Source organism: Anneissia japonica, unplaced genomic scaffold (genome assembly GCF_011630105.1).
Source record: "Anneissia japonica isolate Jap-2015-1 unplaced genomic scaffold, ASM1163010v1 scaffold288117_len521816_cov214, whole genome shotgun sequence".
Lineage (NCBI taxonomy): Eukaryota > Metazoa > Echinodermata > Crinoidea > Comatulida > Comatulidae > Anneissia > Anneissia japonica.
The window spans coordinates 139807-158081 of NW_022685717.1; the positions used below are offsets into that span (position 1 = coordinate 139807).

Genomic DNA, 18275 nt, shown 5'->3' on the forward strand with positions numbered 1-18275 from the left:
TACTGAGCCATTGAGTAGATTACTTTATTTCCTTTCTTTGAGAACCAAACAAAAACAAGTAGCGTTAACGGGTACAATAATCAAGACAATTAGCAGTAACACAATAGGCTAAAAAAATACACGATCTCTTAAAATGTATTATCGTTTTTATTAATATGAGGACAATATGAGGATTACAATATTAGCGCACACTGTTACAGATTTCTTACACTCGGTAGAAAAATACTTATCTATGTACTGTAAAACACGTCACAGAAATTTATATAACGGTAAATACTACACACAGAAAACAGGTAGTCAGATATTTATTCAGTGTATTAAATGATAAACAAATTACGTTTTTAAGGCTAAAAAACTATATATATATATATATTAGACTGAAACGACTGTAAATACTAACGATCTGTGAAATGGCTTACGGGTAGTGCATAGGGAAACATGGAATATTGATTAGCCGATGAAAGGCTACATTGAAAACAATCGCACTCGGGTACATCCACGCGCACGTCCCACTAATACGAATCGCGCACATTTTACAGGAATACACACACTATACTGACACCCACATCGACAATCTATTCAGGGCCCACCATGAAGGCTCTCTTTCCTCTCCATACTGGAATAACACATCACACGACGCATCATACAACACTAAAGGCCCAATCAAAATAACACCACACACACACATGCACGCAATACGCAATTTGTAAGACATCACGCACACAGTACAAAGCATACACGTATTATACAACACAGAAACGTCATCTCAAAATCAAACACTGAAGCCAGATTTCCCTCATCATCAAGCATAGGTACCTTCACACGGCATAGGCCTACATACCTATGGCCTACACATGGGCACACACTCAAAAAATACCACACACGTGCACTCACTCAACCACACACAAAACGTTGACAATACACTCGTATCACATATTCACGACACTAACCCCAGCCATACAGTGAGCTCGACATCATACAAGCTAATTAGATCAAAGGCATCTCAAAGGCATCTCACACACCATAATACAAATTCCATGCACATTTCACAATAAGCGCACATGAAAAGCATGCACATGTTAACACCACGTAACACACTTTTATTCTGAACTATTCCTACACAAATTGGGAGTCAGACATCATTAGGGTCTAAAAAATAAGGGTTCATACATCAAATACAGGTGCTGCGTAATAGTACTGGGAAGATACAAGTTTGTAAATTAAACTTAACCATACAGATATTCTTACACTACATGTTGAATTGTTACATTGTTAAAATTACATTTAGTTAAATAATTGCACGTATAAAGTACATTACATTTAATATCATTTCATACAGTTTTTCTTCAATCTGTACTAAAAGAATCTTAGAAACAATTGAAATCAATTTCAAAATCACATGATGAACATTTACATAAAATATTTCAATTATCAGAAACATAGTTAAACATTTTAAGAGAAAGGGCACACAATTACTATGTACTGTACTATCAGCAGGTCACATGATTTGTAACTGGAAATCGGTGCGCAGTATAGTTTTCTTTTATCTTAGCTCATATGTCCCATAAGACTAATAAACCAGCAAATGGCATGCCGATTGAAACATATGTAAACTATTACTGCATTATGCAAAATAGGTTCTCACAAATTAACGTCACAGTAAATCCCAGATCAAAATTCATTTTGAGTATGTTGAAATAAAACATCCAAAACTGTTCATCCTATGATTCGTGCAAATATGAACAATGACAGTATATGCATTTTATGCACATGAATGTACATAATAAAAACAAATAAAAAATTGTATCATACTGGATTGCACACATATTTTTGTTAGTATGAAATACTCAACAAAACACCACAACACTAAAAAATGGTTTCATTGAAAATTGCTACACATGATCGCCGATTCCCTTGGCGATGCTGATTGGGAGCGTTCCCAATGAACCTTTCCACTAAGCTCTGCTCCTTGGATATTGTTGCTAAGGTCCCACTAGACGACAGTGTTAAAACAAGGCAATTGCCTTGGTTACAACCATAGCCTTGTTTACACGGTAGGAAAACATACGCGAACACGCGTGTTTGTGGGACAACACGTGTGTGAAACGCGCACGTATTCCTAGCGCTGTTCTGATTGGTCAGTTGTTAAGTTTGATTGACACTCTGAAAAGGTCAATTTTGTTGGGGTCAGGTCGGGGACAGCAACGCAGTGCAATTATTGCATTGAAAACCCTGTGACTGTGTAGCGATTTTATGAAAACCAGGCTTAACAGATCAACACCAGTAACTCCGAAAGACCGTTTATATTGCATACCTATCAAAACTAAATGGACAAAATCAAACGTACAGTTTACCAAGCATAGTAGAATACATCGATTTCATTATACAGTCATAAAAGAACATACATAAATTTAAACGATTTTGATATATTTATACCCAAATACCTTTGGGTGTGATTAATGAAAGTATGCCTATGCGTAATTATGAATGACGTCATGTATATCGATTTATTTAATGTAAATAGATAGTCATACATTTTTGGAAAATTCTTAATTCAAAAATCTGTTATGGACGAATACTAATGACATCGGCAAATACATCCACAATAGTATGTAAAATACCGAAAAAATATATAAATATTGAAATATGAGTTTGTGGGGATAAGCAACGATGTAGTGTATATCACTGTTGTTATGGAAGAAACCAAATTTAAAGAACCAACCACTGTTATGTATCTTTCATTAATCAATTTCCTAATCTAAAAGTTTAAAAAATAATTAGATTAAAATCTATAAAATATTTGTATAAACATACAAAACTTTGTATGATATACACAAACATTGATATAAAATACCCCTTTTGTTATCATAAAATGTGGTCCCACAGGTGGTTAAGCAGTATCAGTATCAAATAGAAAATAATGATTCCTTCCTTAAGTTTTGTCCAGATTATCAAATTTTCTTAGGCAAAAAACCGTTGATGTGCCTTTATATGGTTGTGATGTGATATCATCATGACCATATTTAATATTTAAGCATGTCAAATAAAATTCTATTATGGATAGGGCTTAAGAAAAATTTGATAGTGTGGTTAGGGCTTAAGGAAATTTTGATAGTGCGGACTGGGCTTAAGGAATAATTGATAGTGTGGACAGGGATTAAGAAAATTTTGATAGTGTGGACAGGGCTTAAGGAAAATTGGATAGTGTGGACAGGGCTTAAGGAAAATTTGATAGTATGGACAGGGCTTAAGGATTCATATTGTCCAAACATTCACTTTCTCTGCTATAACACACCAATTGGCATGATCGTAATAATTTTCTATAACATGCAAGTTTGTTACATGGTTTTCTATAAGATTTGCTAACTCTCCTTCTTTGAAGACATGGTAGTAACGCAGACAAGTGGAAGGATCTTCTGGTTCAAAGACTGCTGAATCCTCTTTATTCTCCTCCAGAGCAGCAACATCGCTTGACCGGCATCGTCGCATGTTGACCGCTCGTTTTGGCATTTGAGGACTATACTGAATGTATTGAGTCTTCTCAAAGCTACTATCAGAATGATTACGACGAACTCTGGGGCTGTTATGACGGCCGACCTCAACAGGTATCGAAGACAAACTTTCTTCAGATGATGATCTAGATTCCATAGGTGACACTACTTCCTTTAAGAGAGACTTCTTTAAATGTGAGGCTTTTCTATAAACTTGCCCTTTAGCTGTGGCTATATTGACTTCAACTGTTGGCGGACTTGCTCTTTTATGTGAGAAGCACATTCCAATGTCCACTGACATGCACTTTAATGCAGCTTTGGCTGAATTGCCTGGCAAAACTGTCCTTCTTTCTTGATTTTTGCTAACATTCTTAATCCCATTCCACAAACCAAAATCTGAATACAACTTATAGGGACTGTGTTTAGTACTGGAAGCATTGCTTAGGAGGGATGGACACGTTTTGCAAAGAGTGTAGTCATCCGTAGTGATAACAACAAAATCATCTGTGTAAATGCTAACTCTACAAGGAGATTCTGAGAAACCACTGTCTTCGAGATTTGTAGAAATTTTTGTTGCATTATAATCGTTGAGGGCAGCCCTCATATGGCTTTGGTAATCAGGATGAACCTGCTGGGCTTTACTCTTCCAAAATGTTGTTGTGAGTTCCCTAAGAGATTCATTTTTTCCATTCTTGGAAGAATTCTTACTGTCTTCACTTCTACTCCTTGTAAGAAAAGATAACTTGTATTTATCACTACTCTCTCTCACACTTCTTTCAGAGCCATGGCGACTGAGTTCTTTCCTCCTCTCAGTAGTGGTATAAGTTAACTTGATATCATTTGATACACCTGAGATTCTCTTCACAAATAGTTCTTGTATTGCACTTGACAGTCTATTGCCAAAATTCTCCTCTGCTTTAACTTGCTCAAACTTACTTGCCTTTGATAAGAAACCTTCTAATTTTTTAGACATTTTTGGACTTTCGACTGATTCCTCGTCAACGCTGCTCCCAGTTGAACTATGCCGGATCTTCTTTCCTTGAGGAATTGCTTGATATCTTGCGTGATGTGTTACAATACATCTTCCATCACTACTAGAACTTCTTTGGTGTGTGGTTGCTTTAGTGTTTTCTCGTTGCAGACTTCTACTTAATCTTGTTTGTCCATTTTGAAGCCTTTTTAAAGTTTCTGAATTGAGATGTTGCTGCAACAATTGATGCTGGCTCAAACATGATTCATTATTGCTATTATTTTTCTTATTGCTTTTGTGATATTTTTTCAGTCTTTGTTTTAAGTTTTTTGAGTTGTAAAACGATTCGTCATCACTGCCCGAGCTGTTGCTTCCATCATTTTCCTTTGAACTCTTCACACATTTATCTGATGAAAATCCAGAAAAGAATAATCATTATGAAGATTTGTACATAACTAGAATAATAAATATAGGGATTTAAATGGCACCTTTTGCCAAGGGATACAAAGTACTGGTGATGTTAGTATTACCCCGGGTCATTGGATCCATAATCAAATCAGCACAAAGTGCAACCTCTTATGCTCACTCTAAATTAGTCAGCAAGCCAAACAATTAAATAAAAAATCAACAATTCAACAACAAATATAATTAAATAAGTAAAATTTGAAGTCATCCATTAAATCATTCTATTATCATCAGTTATATTGATATCTTCAATATTGTTCTGATCCATTTTATCAAAATTTAAGATCAAATCACAAAAATTCCCCACAAATACCCTTCTCAATAATAAATACCCAGGGGTATAATACAGTAAGTGATGGTTGATATTTTTGAAAAGAGGAATAAAATATTAGTAAATATTATGATATGATAATAATGAGTAGTATAGAAAAATAAAATATTTACTTGTTGACCTAGGCTGGAAATGCCAAGGTACTAACACGTCCTGTGCATCAAACTACAATACAAAAAAAAGATCATTAATCAGATCTTAAAGGTAAATGCCACACAAGATTCAGAAAATTACAAATATGTTAATGCAGGTTTTCCAAATAAAATAAGAAGATAAATTATTCACAGGATTAAGGAGGGATACTGTATACTGGATCTCATTAATATTGGAAACCATGGAATAAATTCAATTGACATTAGAAATTATGAAAAATGATGTAGAAAAAACATAATTGTATAGTATATGAAATAAGAAAACGGATGTAAATACAAAGAACATGCGTATGCATATATAATCAAGTAAAATATTTACAATGCCTGTCTATACACAAAATATATTTACATAGCAGTTCTTAATTGGTACATTAGATTTTAGTATTGTAATGAATTTTATCAGCCATTTTGTAAGTAGGCCATCAGCTTCTAAATAAATGAAATTAGTGCAAAGTAGATGGAAAGACTACACATACACATCAAAGAGGCTCTTAGCTTCACGAGAAAGCTTCATAACAGATGACAGGTATGTCAAAGGTCATACATTGCTCATGGTACAAGGTCGTTCAGATCTTAAAGTCATTTTCATATTTACACTCGGATTTCCAAGAACTTGCACATAAATTGTTTATTAAATAAACAAATTTAGAAAAGTAATGATTACACAGCAAGGCAATAAAATATTCATTAAACGAGGCTCCTACACTTTGTTTACTTGGACATGGCGCTCAAGACCTTGTTTATTTGCACCTTATAAATCAATATATTACTCTTATTATTACTACAAGAACTAGCTAAATACAATTTATTATTTTTTTACTGATTGTATGGAGATGGTTTACACTAAAATTATAATAATAAAATAAATAAAAAACAAATTAACTTGAAATCGAGAGGGTAGGAATGCAACAGAGAGTATTTGGTGGTTTTAATGGTATTGATTAAAAAAACAAAATTTGCTCTTTTTCAAAAGAAAAATAATGTTTTATCTGTTATGTTTGTTGTTCATACACCTGCATGTGCCTAATAAAGCATGTACCTGGGTTTTATGTTACACGCTTTTATATTATTATGAATACTGAATGATTTGATAATAAAATAAGGGAGGAAATGCCTGTGATTTTTATAATGCATCAACAAGAAAAATGATTTATAAGAGTGTGGATAAGGGAAGCTCATGGTAGGGCCTGATCAAGTTCCTGCTTAAGGTCTGTCTTGGTTTTTGCTGTGGCTTAAAGTGGCCTTGATTTGGTAGCACACACGGTGACATAAACTGAAGTGGGGGAGGGGGATGGAACTGCCCATGGATGAATGAGCTTATGGTTTCTAAAATATACCGTATACTCTTCATATATAGCCTCAATGGCACTGGATTTATTCCAGTAAAAGTAACCGTCTTGTCGGTAAGTTTGACCGAAAAAATCCAGTGCGGATAGTCCGGCTCGGTTAACTTGACTGTCGCCGCCGGTTAGTTTTCGGGAGTGAAATTACTCAGGAATTCCTACCGAGCTACTTTGACCGGCCTGGAAAATCCAATGCGAACAGCCACAGATTGGTTAAATTAACCGAATTCCGAGCCTCATTGTTCATTGGGTGACCTTTATCGCTCTGTGAAGCACTGGCGCATGCCTATAATTAGTTGACCTGCTTCTTCTCATTGTTTTGGCTTTTTGATGTGTACATTTCGATTTTCGCGCAAATTTTATACTACTGTGCTGTATTGATCGTACGAATATCGTACTATTCGACTAGTTGATCACAAACCATTATTTTTTAACGTGTTACTTTCCCTTAAATAGTAGTATGGCATGGAATGACATTTTTCTTCATTTTTTAGGCCTCGCTAGGCCTAAAATATCGGAAGGAGAATTCTAGGATCTCATGATGTTGGCCTAGTCAGTCGAGGGAAGAAACAGATCAGTATGGGTCATGTTACGGGTCAAAATTTACCGCCCTCAATAGATAATTTTACACTACTCGGGAAAACTAACCGAGTTGGAAAGTCTAAGTGCGATTGACGGTAACATTTACCCTAGAAATGTTTACCGTGATGACGGTTACATATTCCCAAAAATTAATCCAGTGCGATTGAGGCTTAAGACAAGGCTTACAATAACGAATTACGATCGAAAAAACAGGGGGTCGTCTTATAAGCACAACATACAATTTTTTTATTGATTTTTATTTTAAAATCATGTTTGTCTTACATATGTGCGGATTGTACATGACACACAAATTTACTACTGAAGCTAGTAACTGTTAGCACTACCATATAAGCCTGACGAGCCAGAAAAGAATGCTATACAAGACGGTTGTTCTTTAATTTTTCAGTTAAGTTTGAATTACTGTTTTTTAAATACTGTACAATGAAACCCATTCATTTTACTAAGCCTTGACCTTGGACTTGTATGATGATAAGAAAGAGGGGGGGAAGGGATTGTTTTAAAAATCGTCCAAAAGTTTTCTCACATACCTTTCTATGACTTTGTTCCAGTGCCCAGACACATACCATAAGCCTTCCCCCCGGCCTTGTGATCCTAGCAAGCTCCTGCAATGCTCGAACACGTCGTTCCACGGTAGCAAAGTGATGAATGACCGCAATGGAGATGACAGCATCGCAGCTCCCGCTCCTGTACGGAAGGTTGATGTTGTCGCAAATCAAGACATTGTGCCCCCTCTGCTGAGCAATTTCAGTCAATTTGGAACAACAATCTGATCCTAGCTTGTATACTGACGGATTTATATGCAAATACTTCCCGTTCCCACATCCTAAAAAAAAATCAAGATGATTATCGTACAAACCTAGAATAAGGTCTTGAATCAATGTCGAATTATGAAACGTGATAGGCTAAAAGGTGATAAACTATGATGATTAGTGCCAAAAATTTATTAAAAAATATAATGACATATTGATCATTATTATATATTTTCAGATAATAATCATTCCCTCTAAGATTCTTCCCTATTCTTCCTTCTCCTATTCTTTTTACTACAGTACATTGCATTCATTATTGATAATATATTAAATGTTAATAAGCTTAGGGACCTAGAACCAAGGTCTAGAACTCAAACATTGTGCGTATTGTATAATCAGTTTAACACAATTCAATCTTCCTATATTCAAAGCCGAAGTTAGCTGGTCTTGTGCCAATCTTGACTTCTTTAGGTAGGCTTTGTTCATAAAGGCTTTTACGAATTGATGTCTTGTGCAGCAGAAAATCAAGTTGTACCACTACAGTGCTGCCTGATTATAAATCGATGGGAAATTTTCCGATAGCTAAAAATATGATAAATAGCCTACTTGCTATTTACTTTTTTGAAGTTATTGTTTTGGATTGGATTGGATCTATTCGGTGTAAACACCAAGGATAGCCAACGGAAGTCTAGAAGAAGACTAATTTGCAGTGGGGTCCATCTGGTGGTGATTGGGCAGTACACAGGGAGACAATCCCCTACTCTTTTCCGAAGAGTGTACTGCTTTCTTGAATGTGCACATGGGCCATAAATGCCCGCAGGACCAATGGCTTAAACATCTTATCCGAAAGACTGTGCGCTATTGTAACTTGTATTTCAGCCCTCCAGCTGAAACACAAGGAGAGGCAGCGATGGGGATTGAACGAGGGACCTAGAAATCTCCACGGTTCAGCGCACACACAATGGCTAGCACCAGATAAGCCGACTGAGCTAAGCTGCTCTCTAATAAAGATCATCAAAGGAGGGTGAAAAAAAAATAAAAATAAAATTTTGTTTTTTATTGGTGAATGTAAACAGTGCAGTAATGGTGACTGGTGCCCTAATTGGGCAAAAATAAAATTGTATTTTTATTTGAAATTATCACTATTGGTAGGTGGCGGTTTCGCGAAACAAGGTATAAAAGAGTCTCCCCTTAGAGCTGATAATTTTGTCCTGCAAATAAATAAGGACGAACTAAAGTGTCATTCAGGAATGATCAAAGGTCATGTGATAACCAAAGTGTACTTCAGAAATAATGCGGTTATTTGACCGGCAATTGCAGTGATCGATGTAGACAACAATTTAAATTCCAAAGTATACTTGCTCATTAATTAAGCTCTCTAACGAGATTCACTGCTTATACAAACTAAGGAGTGCATGCTACAGTATATTATTAACAATCTTGATTCAATTCAAAATATTTAATGCTACAAATAAATTTGTTATGGAGAACACAGATTCACCACTTGTATAAAACATTAAATTTTGACATCAAGATTTGAACACATGACCTTTGAACTGATGTGTGGATGATGGTAATGCCATTGATGGAACTGTGTAGTACAACATTAATAAATATGCAAATTAATAATTACTATGCGGTTGCCATTGGCAATCATGATAGCATTGACGTTGAATTATCAATTTCAAAGAAACTACACCTGATTCGTAAAAAATAAATAAATTACTAGTAAACCAATAATATAGAAGTAGAGTTTGCTAAGCGAAAATTCAAAGAAAAGCAGCTAAGATTTGCTTTGGTATTTGGCGGTGCACACTTAAACACTCTTGTCAAATGTTGCGTTTCAGTTCCGTTGTATGTTCCTTTTCGTTGTTGTTAAGTGCCTCGGAAGGCGCTATACAAATCTCAAATTATTATTAATATAAAACTCAGTTAATTCAGTCAACAATAACATGATTCATAGATTGAACTATGAATATATATGCAGAATTATACAAATTATGATAACTATTATTATATCATCAGCATCATTATTACAACATTATCATATATTATTATTATAAACTTATACAGTAACAATGTTATATTGATATATCATTATTATATTAATATTTATCACTATAACATTATTACTTCATTTTAACTTTATCTTTTTTGTGTCATCATAATAACAATATCATTATGCAGTGGTTTATAGTATTCATACAATATATAGAAAATGAATTAATGTTTATAAATACTTTTTATTGTATTGCTAGTTTAACATAATTATTGCGATTTATATCAATTGTACATATCATGATGGTTAATAAGCATTTTATACTGTAATCACTATTATAGTAGTAGAACATGGTTTATTATTTAACACCTATATCAAGTGTTTCTCAACATTACATTAAAAAAAATATAAAGAATAAATAATTTTTGAATTTTTTGGACAGTGGGTTGATATTCACTAGAGTATCCATTAAGTGCAAAATCAAACCGCAGCCTGTAACACCTTAAGCAACGCTTCCTTACTTCTATATCACTCACCTGAACACGATTTATATAAAATGAATTGAAATGTCCAGACACCTCGGTACCTTCTACCATAGTGTGACATTTTAAAATTAGTCTGCTAACATGTAATAAACATTTAGACTAGTGCTATAATAGTGAGTTAATGTTATCATAATTACCATGAATACTATATTGCTAATTAAAATAATTATTATTACCATTATGTTTATTCTTCTACTAACTATGAATTATGTTTTACAATGTATTATCATTTAAATAATACCTTGTAAATATACTCAGCATAATCATAATTACCAACACTAAAATGTCATAAATTATCATTATATTTGTTCCTAAATTAAAATCATGAATTCTGTTTTACTTAACAAATGTATTAGAATATTGTATTATAGTATTATTCTTATTCTTATACCATTAATATCATCAGCATAATTAAAATTACCTTTACTAAAATGTCATAAATTATCATTAATGTTTGTTCATAAATTATTATCATAAATTATATTTTATTAATCAAATGTATTACAGTATTATTATTTTAATATCTATTATTAATATTAACAGCATAATAAAATTTTGCTAATTTAGTATGAAAATAATTAGCCAAATAGAAAGTTTAGCCAAAACAAAAGAATATAAGCAATTATAGCTATTACTGTTTGGCTAATTTATCAGAATTCAGCTTTTATTAGGATTTGGCTATTTGGCTAATTGACAGCTTCAACACTGACTGTCATTATTCTCTTTATTTTCACTATCATTACATAATTGTCAAGGTTGGAGGAGCTATTTCAGGTTGATCAGTCGGCAGGCTTCATTATACCTTATTGTCTACTGCTGGGTATGATATTAAAATAAAATAAAAAATCAAATCAAATTTATTTCACTTGCAACATGGATTGCATACACAATTCAACGACTGGAACAAATAAACCAAAGCAAGCAAGTGTTGCTTTGGTTTATAAACAACTCCCCTATCAGCTTAATACAATTTATAAAGGTAAGTATTAATACTACACAAAAAAACAATTAAACTATATTGAAACTTTATAAACACTTAGTAGTTGAATTAATTTAAAAACTTCAAAATATAATAAAATGTCAACGAAAATTCACTTTATATGTGAATACTTATATTGTAATTAGTCCTAATTAACAGAAATGATTAAAAATCAATAAATAGATAAATATAAAAAAATAAAAATACTGTATATACATTAATAAAATAAAAATTTAAATAAAATATAAGTTAATTATAAAAAGTTCACTTTATATATACTGGATGTGTCAGCTTACTAAGGCACAGTAACATTAAGAATAATTAAATTAAATCAAAAATAATTATAGTCTAATACTATAAAAACCTACGGAATATATATTTAGGATATATATTCCATCGTCTAGATGACCTCAGAGACAATAACAATTCCATAGTATTAAAGGCATGTAAACGCTCTAGATTTATAGAAGATGGGCTCATTTGTGGGAATTTGTGTTTACTTGTAACTATTGTAATATAAGGAGTCACAAGTTGGAAGGAATCCCTTCCAGGTGATCTGGTTGAAGGAGCTTTCATAACATTTTATATTGCAGTGCCCTGACTTCCGTGAGGCAATTGACCTTTCCAGAATGTCAATCAAAGTTAACAACTGACCAATCAGAACAGTGCCAGGAATACGTGCGCATCTCACAAACACACGTGTTATCCCACGAATGCATGTGTTTGCGTACGGTTTAACACCGTCATCTTGCAGGACCTTAGCAACAGTATCCAAGGGGTCGAGCTTAGCAGAAAGGTCAGTTGATAATAAAGGTCAGTTGATAATAAAGGTCAGTTGATAATAAAGGTCAGTTGATAATAAAGGTCAGTTGATAATAAAGGTCAGTTGATAATAAAGGGCAGTTGATAATAAAGGTCAGTTGACAATAAAGGTCAGTTGATAATAAAGGTCAGTTGATAATAAAGGTCAGTTGATAATAAAGGTCAGTTGATAATAAAGTAGTAAATATAAGCAAATATTATAAATTTGCGGGGTAATGTTAATTTCCGGGAGATTCTTGATTGGAGGAGTGTAGGAGGCCGTCCCCATTTTCGGGAGACTCCTGCGTCTTACGGGAGACTTCCGCGACTTTCTGGAGACTCCCAAAATATATATATATATATATATATACTCATTGTTAAGGTATCAAAGCTTAAATAAAGAAATTCTGAAGAAAAAAAATCAATCACAAAATCATACCGACATCAGCAACAAGACTTCCCGGTTCCAATGCCTCAATAAAACCTTTGACCTTGGGCCAGGCTTTGTAGCGTGTATCACTGAAGTGTGGTGCAATCTTATCATAGACATCGTGGACGTGTTTCTTCTCAAGAGCAACCGAGCGGGAGTGTCTATCCATGAAGTAAGTCTGGCGATGACACTATTTTCAGACCATGGTCATTACGGTATTCTATAATCTTTGTACATTCTTCAAAGCCAACAATGCTACAAATATATAATAAAATAATAATTTAGACACATGTTCATGGAACTCATTTCAAATGAGTATTTCAAAGTACTAACTCATTTGTGATATCAATATTTCAAAACTCTATATTCCTGCTAAAAGATCTTGAAGGAATTTGAATCAAATTCACAGCAAAAGAATTACCAAAAGTTGTGATGCATACACTTTAAGTACATACTATACACCAGCTCATCATACAACTCAACTATACAACAGAATGCATAAGCCTGCAGTTCTACTGTATAATTAATTTGATATGCATGAAAAACAGTAAACACATTTACCAATCTCTAAACCAGTGTACAACAGTTACAATATCATTGTATTATAATTGAATATTTCTATGACCTATGTACTTGGTTTTAGTTTATGGTTGGTTGTTGTTACATAATAGTTATACTTGGATGTTATATTGTTAACACCTACATTTGGTTTGTTTTACCTGGTTTGTTTTGGGTTTATCTCGTAACCCAGTTGTTACATAGTAATTTAGAATATTATGTTGTTAACACCTTGATTTGGTTTGCTGTACCCGATATATTTTGGGTTATATCTGGTAAACTGGTTACTACCTAGTTAATACTTGGTTATTATTACCTACATTTGATTTGATGTATTGTACCAGGTTTTGGGTTATAGTACATCTAGTAACCTGGTTGTTACCTAAATAATACTTGGTTGTTATTTGGTAACACCTATGTCTGGTTTGTCGTACCTAGATGTTACCAAACATATCATTATTTAAATTCAAAACTTTAGTCATCTTCATTAATAGTTGCTAAGGTATAGCAACTAATTGGATCAACAAAAAAGATAATCTTTTCTAATACATACGGTATGTTCTATATAATAATAATGTAAAAAATAAAGTAAAAAATAATAATGTAAAAATAAAGTACACCTTATTTGGTTTTGGTTAAATACCTGGTGTGTACCTGGTTAATACCTCATTGTTACCTGGTTATTACCAAAGACATACAAATCCATTTTTAACACTACCTGTATATTCACCTTCACTACCCTATGTAAAGAATAAAGCCCAGTAATGGCACTGTGTCAAATAATGTACAGTAGTAAAGATCCACTAATGCTTTCATTGAAATTTATAAATCATCCAATTTTGTAAAAAATAGCATGTTTTTTAGCTATGATGAGGGCTTTATTTGCAATGACATGCGGTGAATGTTAGACAATCTGACACGTTAAAGCCATCGGCAATTTCCCAGGAGTACATCTTCCGTGAAACTAAGTAATTTAAAATTCACTTCTCTGGGACTTGATCATCCATGTCGGGAGTAACTGAAGTCAACCAGGGTTCATGATACAGTACTTAACAATTTAATGACCTTAATGCAATAACAATCTACAAACAAAGTTATTAATTATTTATAATTATGTTAATAATATTAATACAAATAAGCTAATTGGAATGAATTAGATAAATAATTGAGAATGGCAATTATTGCAATCAAAGCCGGATAAGTTTACTGTAGGAATAGAATCTTGTATTACTATTTATTTTATTATTATTATTATTAATATTATTATTATTATTTATTCTTAGCAAAAAATACAGAATACAAAATATAATACAAATCAATTTATCAAATAAACATAACATTTAATAACAGGTATATTAAACAAAATACTGTCATTAGCTGGCAGGAAAGCACAGAAGCAGCTTAAACCACTGTCACATATAGCTGAACCAATGTCACAGCTAAACCACTGTCACATATAGCTAAACCACTGTCACATGTAGCTAAACCACTGTCACATGTAGCTAAACCACTGTCACATATAGATAAACCACTGTCACATGTAGCTAAACCACTGTCACATAGTTATATAATTATATTAGAAATAATTATGGAATAGAACAAAATATATATTTATGAAGCTTGAACTAAATGAATTATTTAAATTAAAATTTTTTAAGAACAGAAAATGATTTTAATAATGAACATCAACATTAAGAACAGAAAATGATTTTAATAATGAACATCAACAACATAATCATCATTTATATTATTCTCCTGAAGACGATTGAAGCAACTTTCTCAACTACAACAGTTCTTTTCAGAACTACCTACGTGGTAATATATACAAATAATATATATTTCAATATTTTCATGTATGAGAAATGCATTTTGTGTTGGTAAGACTATTTTATACCTAGTTAGCAAACCAGCCGACCGCCAATGACGATGTTTTTGGCAAAACAATCTGCTAAATAAGAAAACAAAATTTTATTTTTATTTTATTTCCGCTCTCCTCGTTTAAAGAACATAAATTCACAAAACAAGTTATAAAAAAGTTTCTCTTACAATCCTGTCTAAATTATTACAAACAAAACTGTTACAACCAACCAAAATTAAAATCGAGAAAGCAAATTAGATTTGTGAAAACACTTGAATTGCGAGTTGTGTGCACACATTCCTATGATTCATACAATCACTTCCATTAGCAATTTCCTCGGCCACGAATGAATCAAGGTACTCATCAATTGCGTTGTCACAAAACAGATGTGATATGGCCGACATAAAAAACATCAATTTAGCACTAAGTTCTTGTAAGTCAACATGTTATACTCACAGAAAATGTGTTAGAATTCTGTTATATGTTAAAAAAGAAAATGAGTCCTATGTTTACTGGATAAAATAAAGCAACAAAATATTACCTAATTCTTCCGATAATCCATGAAAAATAATAATAATGAAAATGTATAAAGTGCCTGTATCTGTTTAGGCAAAAACCGCCTCCAAAAAATATGATAGAAAAAGCAAATTTATGGAAACCACATTCACAAGAACCAGAAAAATCAAATTATACTAATAATAATAATGATGATGGTGGTGGTGATGGTAATGGTAATGATGATGATATTGATGATGTTAACTAACAGTGATGTCTTTAGAGATGATAACAACAAGAATCACTAGATTATTGTAACATGGATAGTTTGCATTGATTAATAAATGGTGTTCTCAAGGCTGGGATTTCTATTAATAATAAAATGTGAAAAATAATTACAAAAATAAACCAAAGTATGCAAGAAAAAATACACCAAAATCTTCCACAAAATTTGTAGGCTCTGCTGTTTTTATATTCGATATTTCATACAGAAAAAACCCGTACTTTTACTTCCCATTCATGAATAAGAACTGGGCTTCAGGTGTAATCAATACACAGGACAAAAACATGTTCTGTATATCAAAAGCTGATCATAACATCAATTTTGTTTTAAAGTCAGTACAATGATGTTATCATATACCACAATATGTTGTCATTTGCTTAAAATTGATTTTGTATAAAGAACAAGCATAACACATTTTGTCAAGAAAGGACTATATTACTGTACACTATAGGCATTAAACACTGAAGGAAGCCTTGTCTATGACGTCAACAACAGCCTTGGTGTTGTCTACAGTTCTTGGTTATTATTTTTAACTTTATCTTTGGAAAAATAGGGAGCTTTCGGTTTGTGCCACGATGTGACGCTAGAACGGAATCACTCATGCGTGACCGTCCTACCTGGCGTCCTACGTTCTCTGCATAAGTAAATTTGGCCAAATTGCGTTCCAGAATCTACTCGACGAGCGCATGAGCAGATGACTTTTACTGACATCATTACGTTCTACGTCCTACCGTCGTCGTGCAATCAAAAGCTCCCTATAATATATTATTCATGAAATATTTTTTAATTTCCTTTATTTTACGAAACGTACGAAAATCACAGTAATCAGTCCTCTCTCGTTCGTTCGTGGTTGGAGATACATACACTGTATGGTATGAATCATGTTTACTGAGCACTTCTTTACTTCAATGTGTCTACTTGGTAAAAGTGAGAAAGTAGTAGTTTCCCAGCGGCCATCTTGGATTTCCCATCTCGGAGTAAAGAAAAAACAGTGCCCTCATTCTCCTTTTTTTAAAATATTAGGACGAGAATCTACTTTTTTTTTTTACTTGGCCTTATTTAAATGAATGCATTATTATTACTTGGCCTAGCTGTATGTTTTGCAGTATATTTATTTTATTATCTTAATAAATATAGTATTAATAAATTTCATTTGTCTATATTTCATATTATGATTTTCTGGTTACAACTTTGTTTCCCCTATTGTAATTTTAGGAAGGTGGGTGGGTTAGTATTGGGTGGGTTTTATTATTTTATTTTATTTGGATGATTTGATTTTTTTGAAAAGAACAAGAACAATCTAATGAGAAACTACCCATCTTGCTTAGCAGAATACTAAAGCTTAAACCAGGAATCTAGATCCAATTACTAATGACTTTCAAACCTGTAATTGGGTTACGTGAACCAAATACATTTAAATTAATAATTAAATCGAATGAAGAGGTTCAAATTCCGAGCACAATAATTTAACCAAGTTAATCAATAAATTATGGAGCATTTCAATCTACTAACTGTTTCAGCTTAATATATCCTGTTTCTTTCATGGCTCTTATAGAATCCATTGGTATATCTAAGAATCTTGAAATGAGTGGTGGGGTGATGAGGGGTGGGAAATTATGTGGGAGGGGGGAGAAGGATGCAAAGGAGAAGACAGATCAATGATTGAAGTGATGTAGTTCTGTAGCCTACAAAATAAGTCAATTCTCAAAACTTGAGAAATTTCAATGGGGATGGGGAGGGAGTTGAGAAGTGTAGGGTGACTGGGATACATGAACCCACTATGCTTTCCCCTAGAAAAACCTCTGGAATAAAACATTATGAAAATATATTATTCAGGAAATCTACTATAAAATGATAAAAGATGTACGAAATGTTACATTATAAAAAAAAGTTGATTGAATTACAGATGATGTGTGATGCTGCCTGGTAGGTGCAGTAGGTTCTGCATCGACTAATTAGTAATTCTACTTTTAGGCTTTAAAATTTCCACATTAAAATGTGTAACAAGTAATAAGAAATTGTTATGAAAAAAAGTATCTGTAACTATATGAAATACTTTTTCAAAAGAAATAATAAAACTTGTCACAGTCTATACTTTATAAAAAATGTGTTTTGATTTGTATTATGAAAACCCTATGATATGAATAACGTTCTTTTATTTAAACAGTATTAGCCACACACTGAGTGTACAAAAGTGGTATCTGGAAATTCAAACAGAATGCA

The 18275-nt window shown here is 32.8% G+C and overlaps 1 protein-coding gene across 1 annotated transcript in view; it reads right to left on the reverse strand.

Moving 5' to 3' along the window:
- Positions 1 to 18275, reverse strand: part of LOC117112082 — a 23627-nt gene continuing 5352 nt past the window's right edge. Inside the window, exons 2-5 of the mRNA XM_033255137.1 lie at positions 12868 to 13113; positions 7883 to 8178; positions 5371 to 5422; positions 1 to 4868 (exon numbers count right to left, since the gene is read on the reverse strand). Coding sequence (XP_033111028.1) covers positions 3256 to 4868; positions 5371 to 5422; positions 7883 to 8178; positions 12868 to 13027 — 2121 coding nt within the window. The 5' untranslated portion in view covers positions 13028 to 13113 and the 3' untranslated portion in view covers positions 1 to 3255. The remainder of the gene's footprint in view (positions 4869 to 5370; positions 5423 to 7882; positions 8179 to 12867; positions 13114 to 18275) is intronic.